Raw genomic sequence first — 8022 nt, forward strand, 5'->3', positions numbered from 1 at the left:
AGAGTTACTGCCGGTCCTAAGCCCGGGTAAAGGAGAAGGAGGGTTGGGCATGTAGTTAGCGTCCCCATCCCGTAGAAAAACCAACTCGTTAAAACAACGCTAACCGGCTTCATTACTCATGTTGAGACTATTATTTATTACCAATTAGTATGTTTATATCATATACGACTGATGATTGCTAGTTAGTTAGCTGTAATATCTAAAAAGAGATAAGTTAAAATGACTTCTGAATTGAGTGGTTATCTACTAGATTGTTCCATTGTTCAGCTTATAATATCAATTAATGCCTATAAAATAAACGAATTCGAACCCATAGTAACAATAAGGTCACTATGTGTTCTCAAATAACTTTCACTTATAACTGAAGAGAACTGTAGTATATGTATGAACTAAAAGTCAGCTTTTCCACTATAAACATAATGATGATTTACAAAAGTATGAAAAATACTAAACAATTATCCTAATTGTAGTCTTTTTAGATCTGATATATGATACATATGACGCTCAGTGATCGGTATATTGTTAAGAACATTCATGTACAGATTACATTTTCCCAAATATCCATTATGTTTAATTTCCTTTAATTGATCAATATATGACTGAGGAAGTTGTGATTGAATAGCTCCACGAATGATGATATCCAAATAATATGGTGATGGATCTCCTGGTTCAGTTGAATTCAAAATATAACTTCTACAATTAATAATTGAAGACTTTTCAGAAAAAAGATGAACTGAAATTTCAACAGGTTGATACATTATAGGAGCAGATTCTTGTAAATCTAATGTTTTCATATCATTTATACACATTTTCCATATAGTACCCATAACATATTCAGATGGTGATGGTTTAATTGTTGCAGTAGCTCCAAACCAATTATTACTTATTCCACCAAATGAAAGAACATAATCTTCTAAAACTCCAATACCAATAAATTGAGCAGATTTATTGGATAACTGTATACGTTCTTTTAACAAATTACTCCCAAATGCAAAGTAATAGAACATGAGATAATAAAGAAATATTTACAAATGATTCCTTGTCAAGAGAATAGTGTATTGCTGATCTTCAGTAATATAGGTCAATACTTTATGTTTCAGGTATTAATTAGTATAATCTAGAAAATTGAAGAAACGAGATTATGTAAAATATAAAGAGAATCATAAAGGTAACCAAACTATTAATTTATTTGCATTGGTTGTTTGAATCTTTTCGTTCATGTTAAGGACTACCACTAATCACCACTGTGCTGATTCCCCCGATGTTGATATTGAGTGCAGATGTACTCGGTTGATGATTCCGAAACAGAAGGAAACACTCGTAATAAATCTTACAAATAGCTAATAGAGGGGGTTTTGTGGAGAATTTAGTATTTTCATAGTTGAAATCATGGGTCAATTGAAGCTAGACTAACATCGTAAACCTGGAAGCTCACTGGTGACTGACTTCAAGAGATATTTCCTTGAGTTCTAGTGGGAAGCAGTGGTCAGTGGAGTTCTACCAAGTCTGTTGTAGAGATATCAACTCACTGAAGACAATTGGTGAACGGTTGCTCAACTTCGTGTATCAGTTGAAGTTAGACATTAACAGCGTTGAATGCCGGCTCAGTGCTCTATCGGTTAAGTGCTCTGGCGCAAGACTGGTAGTTCCTGGGTTCGAATCTCGCGGGTGCGGAAGCGTGGATGTGCACTGCCGAGGAGTCCCATAATAAGGCAAAACGGCCTTAAAGCAATGTTTCCAGGTTTTTGATGGTGGTCTAGTTTCAATTAACTCACGCTTTCAATAGTTTCTTAATTCAAATGTCAACCCTTTCTAGAATTTGAAGGACTTGAATCCTGATTACATTTTGCAAATTTAACGTGACAAATTGTTGGTCATTTCAAGTCAGCTTTATGGTTAGTTTGAACAACATTTGTTAACATTAGTATAAATGGATATATTGCCTACATACACCTACTTGTTATCAGTAAGGGGATTTGCGGAGATTGTAATATTTTTAACAGTTGAATTCATGAGTCGATCTATGCTAGACCACCATTCAAAACCTGGAAGCATTGGACAGCCGTCTCATCCTAGTATAGAACTCCTCAGCGGTCAACACTCACAACTCTGCGTGTGGGACTCGAACCCAGGACTAGAAGTGTTGCGTGCGAAAGCTTAGGCTGTAGACCAATGGGCTGACATTCAACGGTATTATTGTCTAACTTCAATCGATTCATGATCTTGCATAGCCCTATATCCATTGTCTAAGGTCGATACCATTCCCTACCGGACACGGACTTGTCTCCACTGGTCACAGCTGAACACTAGAAATCCAAGAAATCGATCTTGAAGCTAGTGACTAGTGAGCACATGATTATTATCAGAATGTGGAATAGTGGAGATTGTTATTTTAATAGTTGAATCCATCAATTAATCTAAGCAAGACCACCATTGAAAACCTGAAAGCGTTGGACAGTCTCTCTATTATGGGTTTCCTGAACAGTGAACATCCACGATCCCGCATGCGGGATTCAGACTCAGGACCTTCAGTTTCAGGCAATGGATGAATGGTTGCGCAAGATCCTGGATCGATTGAATTTAGACAATAATACCGTTGAATGTCAGTTCATGGGTCTAGAGCCTAAACTTTCGCACGCAACACTCCTGGTTCTGAGTTTGAGTCCCACATGCGAAGTTGTGATTATGCACTGCTGAAGAGTCCTATACTAGGATGAGACGGTCGTCCAATGCTTCCAGGTTTTGAATGGTGGTCCAGCATAGATCAACCCGTGAACTTAAACCTACTAGTTAACTTTAAACACTAAATGAATAGAAGCACTTTTGAACAAGATAATTAAAAATCAAACAAAATATTGAGACTCACTACTATTTACATAGAATGAGCAGGACGATATAACTGTCAATGAAACAACCAAGCTTAGATTCATTAACTCATCTACAAGTTATTTGCCTTTAGCATTATTAAACTGTTAACTCATGTCATTGGTTGTTATAATGACCTTGTGTTTGCTTTAACATTTTATAATTGGCTAATAAATTGGTCTTAATCAATATGCCTATTTTGTTTACTACATGACCTAAAAAAAGTTGACCTAGTTACAAAGAATTCAAAACTGACAGTCATTAAAGTTCATTTCAACATTATGGGTGCTCTTGAAGATTTGTCATTTATAATTAATTTTGATGTAATAGGTTGAAAATAGTAATATTAAACACAATAGAACATTGATAATGATAGTAGAACTAGAGAGCTATCAGTATCTCCGTGACAAAAGTACATAGTATAAGCTATATTCTTTTGCTTGTGAATGAATTCTGATTGTTCATTTCTTTCTTAATTTGATGCTCTGTATGTTTAGTATCTAATGAATGCCACATGATTAGACCAAACAGCTTAAAGAATAAAAAACCTTCTATTAATAAAGCAATAAATGCTCTTGCATACTGAAACGCCTAAGTGAATGCGGATTAGTTTTTCTACGGGATGGGGTCGCTAACCCTATGTCCAACCCTCCTCCTTTACTCGGACTTGGGACCGGCAGTAACTCTAGAAGAGCTACAAGCGGAGTTGCATATCACTATGCTTGTCAACAGAATTCAACCAGTCATTAAAATAAGCGAAATAATAGCCAGTGATTTAAAAAAAAGAATATAGTCTTCGTTTAAACGTAAGAACAGTGTGAAAACAAGATGTAGATGGTAAGTGACGACCAATTAATTTCTTTCTTAAGAGATTTAATGTTGCTTAGTTTTTGTATATTGTATTTGGCAGTTAAAGTCTATGTATTGTTCACTGGCTTAAAATTCCCTAGAAACTCCTTCATAGTAACTTTGGACTGCGATTGCAACAGTAAAATTTATGGACGAACCAATCATATTTAAGATAGCATGTCTTGTATTTTGGCGCAAAATTCATTCACCCATTCGGATAAATATCACTTTGGCATTATAGCTTATATCGGTTTCTGGTGAAAACATTAAATAAAATTTCTGATATTATCATCAACTGTAAATCTTCATCCTAATCCCTCACACTAATATAACTCGCATTTAACCCTGGTAAGTAGGTGGACATCGCAAGGTCATTTTAGCGTTCTTCAAAGGTCGTCCATAAATCAATGTTTTACAGGACTCGTCAACTTATAATTAACTACATACTTTCAGTCGAACAATATAATCTATGAACAGAAGAAAGGAACACCGATGAGATCACTAATATCAGGGCTTATTGCAGAAGCAGTGATGCAGAGACTGGAAGCCTCGACCTTACCAGTGATCAAGCCAATCGTTATGTGGACGACATGCTCGTCATCGTCGGAAAGGACAAGCTGGAAAAAACCTACAACCTGATCAACAATGTCTTCGTTGACATCAAGTTCACAATGGTACAGGAGTCAAACAACTAACTAGTATTCTTTGATTCACTAGTCACCAGAACCGGCATAGGAAAACTGGAGACTCAAATATATCGGAAGCCAACCAACACAGATCAAATTCTCTAGTACAGCATCAACAATACAAGAACTCACAAAATCAATGGAGTACAAACTTTATTCAGGAGGACGAGAACACACTGCAACACACTTGCAGCGCGGAAAAATGAAGAAAAATATCTAAACACCATCCTTTTAAAGAACGGTTACCCAATCAACTTAATTAAAAAATACCAATTTAATACACCAGAAGAATCGAAATCAAGTACAAACAGATCACCCTACTATATATAGAAGAAATATCAGAAATTACAATGAGACTATTGAAGCCGTTTGAAATAGGTGTTGCACACAAACCAGTAAAATTCCTTCAATCACTCTTATGCAAACCAAAGGATAGAATGACAAAAGAAGAAAAAACTGAATATCGTATGAAAAATAAATTGTTACAAGTGCGAAAAATACCACATCGGACAAAGTGGGTTCCTCCTTCATATTCGCCTACATGAACATCAATTAGCAGTTAAACACCACGACATATCCTCACCTATATCAATGCATGCGGACAACTGTGAATACACATTTGACTGGAAAATTATTGAGATCTTAGATGGAATACTAAAAGCACCATGGAATTTTTAGTAGATTGACACTCAGGTCAATCGGCAGTCAATAAACACATTGAAATCGATCCAATCTATCAACAAATTAGAAAAATCATGAACAAACATGGGACCAACAATCAAATCGAAGGGAGATACGATCAAAATAAGGAAGTAGACAATGATAGGCTAAAGGTCAATAACAATCAGTCAAGAACGAGGACAACAGGACAATCTGCGAGCCATATGTGGAAAAATTTGAACACTTCGCTTCTACCTGGGGATTGTGGTGATAATGTTGTTCAGAAGAACAATGAAGGTTTCACAACCAATCCACCTAACTCAGAGAACAAAACGCCACCTAAAAATCTTTTAACAACCTTATTAGAACTGATTTGTTCCATAACCAATTATGCCAGCTACGGAAGGTAGAGAGTGAATTATAAAATTCGGAGTATTCTACAACATCATACAATTACTTCACCAACATACAGTTTCACAATCTTATATATCTCAACCATATTTTTATATGTTGATATACCAGCTAACACGTTTGAAGTTTTCTTGTTACCGACTTACTTGGGAGAATATCACCGTGTAAACAAACGATTATGATGTCAATGAAATTGAAGTCTCAGTGATTACAAACGTTTAAGTACTACTTAGGTATTTTCATTTTAACTGGAAATGCTAATCACAGAAGTCATTTCAGAACCGCCTGTTTATTTATCAAAAAATGTTTTACTACTAATAAGTAGCTAAATGTATTTCGCAAATATAAATGAACTTTGTGTTCAGATAGACTTCATGTACTTATCATAGTAATGTGAAATACACGTTGATAAACTAAATATTTTCATATATTCATGGGTATTTAATGTAATCTACAATGGATTTATAATGGTCGATACCGTCGAATTATAAGTCGGCAAATGTCTATTATTATATTAGTTGGCTATGTTATATCCTGGTGAAGACACGAGTACGGATAATTCCGGGAGCCTATTGATGGACGATTATTCCATATATATATTTATGGTTTAACTATTGAGTGATTAGACTGTGTATATCTATATTCATCTTATCGTAAGCTTCATTTTGACCTATGAATTATTACTGTACGATTTACTGTCCCTAAATCATATTCAGTTTATTGATTATTGTCTCCCACGTTCACAGCCACATTTGGCTTGATTTTGTACAAATATTATTTTCTATTTTATGGTGTGATGTGGTCTGTTTGTCTGGTGTATAAACAGAGTATGCTTAAAATAAATGATTCGCATAAATTTTCATAGCAGAAACTGCAATTGGTGTTCTGGACTCAATTGGAAGAACTAAGCGGACAAGGGACCAATAAGGACGCTAGACTACTCATACTGGTCGAACGTCATTGATTTGTAACAGTGTTAAGATTGGAAAAGTCGTATTTCAACTGGTGGATAATTCACGTGATAAAGAGCGGACATAAAATCATAACGAATTGGCAACAGCCTTCTTTTATAACGTCATAACAAATTGGCGATGGCCTTTTATAAATTCACAATAGGCTGTACATACACTACTTAAATAATGAGGAACATGTACTCGCTACGTAGATAACTATGATGCATAAATCATAGGTAAATAACTGGCTACTTTACATTGTTGGGTATTTCCACGATGGTCGATAACATATTATATAGGATCCATAATTCTACATTTTGAAATAAATCATATAAATACATGATGAATGTGAGTTGAAGTTCTATGTTTAAGAAGAAAAGATGATAGTAAGTCATTCAGTTGCTAACAGTATAAACAGTCTCACGACTATATGTTTGTGAGAATATCAATGATATGTTTTCATAATTAAGTCTTGGATTGATTAATACCGATTAAATTACATCCCATTCACACAATGATGTTCATCAGTTTATACTAGTAAAGCCTTTGATCTTCAATGTGTAAAAGAATAAAATGATAGCGATATCCTGATCTCAATGCACAAACTTATGTGAATGAAGTACAAACTATTGACGATTATCCAAACACTACTGGAAAAATTAGTCTGCATATTGTCTTACATATTTCTTTGACACTGCATTTCAGAAAAACTCACTCACGCCCTAATCGATATTTATGATTACTTTCTAATTGACATTACTTCCACACATTTAAAATAGTGTTGGCATAAAGAATAAACACAATAGGCTATGAAAATAAATTTTAAAACTATTAAAGTATTATAAATTGAGATTAAATAATATTAGTTAGCGTTTTTTAGCGAGTTAGTTTTCTACGGGATGAGGATGTGGAATTTTTCACGTACCTGTGTAGCATCATCGATGAACAAGGAGGATCCGATGCAGATGTAAAGGCAAGGATTGACAAAGAAAGGACAGAATTTCTACAATTGAAGAACATAAGAAACTTAAAACAACTGTCAACTAACTTCAAAGTGAGAATCTTCAATACGAACGTCAAGACAGTGATACTGTACGGAACTGAAACGTGGAAAACTACTACAACCATCATCCAAAAAGTACAAGTATTTATAAACAGTTGTCTACGAAAAATACTCAACATCTATTGGCCGGATACTATCAGCAACAGCGTCTTATGGGAGAGAACAAACCAGCTTCCAGCTGAAGAGGAAATTAGGAAAAGACGTTGTAAGTGGATATGACATACATTAAGGAAATCACCAAACTGAATCACGAAGCAATCCCTAACTTAGAATCCGGAAGGGAAGCGGAAAAGATGAAGGCCAAAGAACATATTACGTTGGTAAATAGAAGCAGATATGAAAAGGATGAATGTTAATTAGAAAGAAATGGAAAGGATTGGTCAGGACAGGGTTGGATGGAGAATGCACCTCCTACACAAGGGGTAACAAGCGTAAATAAGTAAGTAAGTACTATCTAATAGAATATATATTAGACAGATACCACAAACACACCTCCAGTAATTATATATTATTCATTCAATATATTCATTAGAAA

General features: G+C 34.9%; 1 protein-coding gene across 1 annotated transcript; it reads right to left on the reverse strand.

The window, feature by feature from the left end:
• Positions 1 to 455: 455 nt before the first annotated feature.
• On the reverse strand, positions 456 to 2928 carry Smp_098340 (hypothetical protein; the record flags this gene model as incomplete). The annotated part of the gene is made up of 2 exons (XM_018799849.1): positions 2867 to 2928; positions 456 to 1117 (listed from the first exon to the last, which is right to left on the reverse strand). The coding sequence occupies exon 2, from the start codon at positions 1005 to 1007 to the stop codon at positions 456 to 458; it is 552 nt and encodes a 183-aa protein (XP_018653721.1). The 5' UTR covers positions 1008 to 1117; positions 2867 to 2928.
• Between the last annotated feature and the right edge of the window lie 5094 nt (positions 2929 to 8022).

The sequence above is a fragment of the Schistosoma mansoni genome, chromosome W (assembly GCF_000237925.1).
Source record: "Schistosoma mansoni strain Puerto Rico chromosome W, complete genome".
Lineage (NCBI taxonomy): Eukaryota > Metazoa > Platyhelminthes > Trematoda > Strigeidida > Schistosomatidae > Schistosoma > Schistosoma mansoni.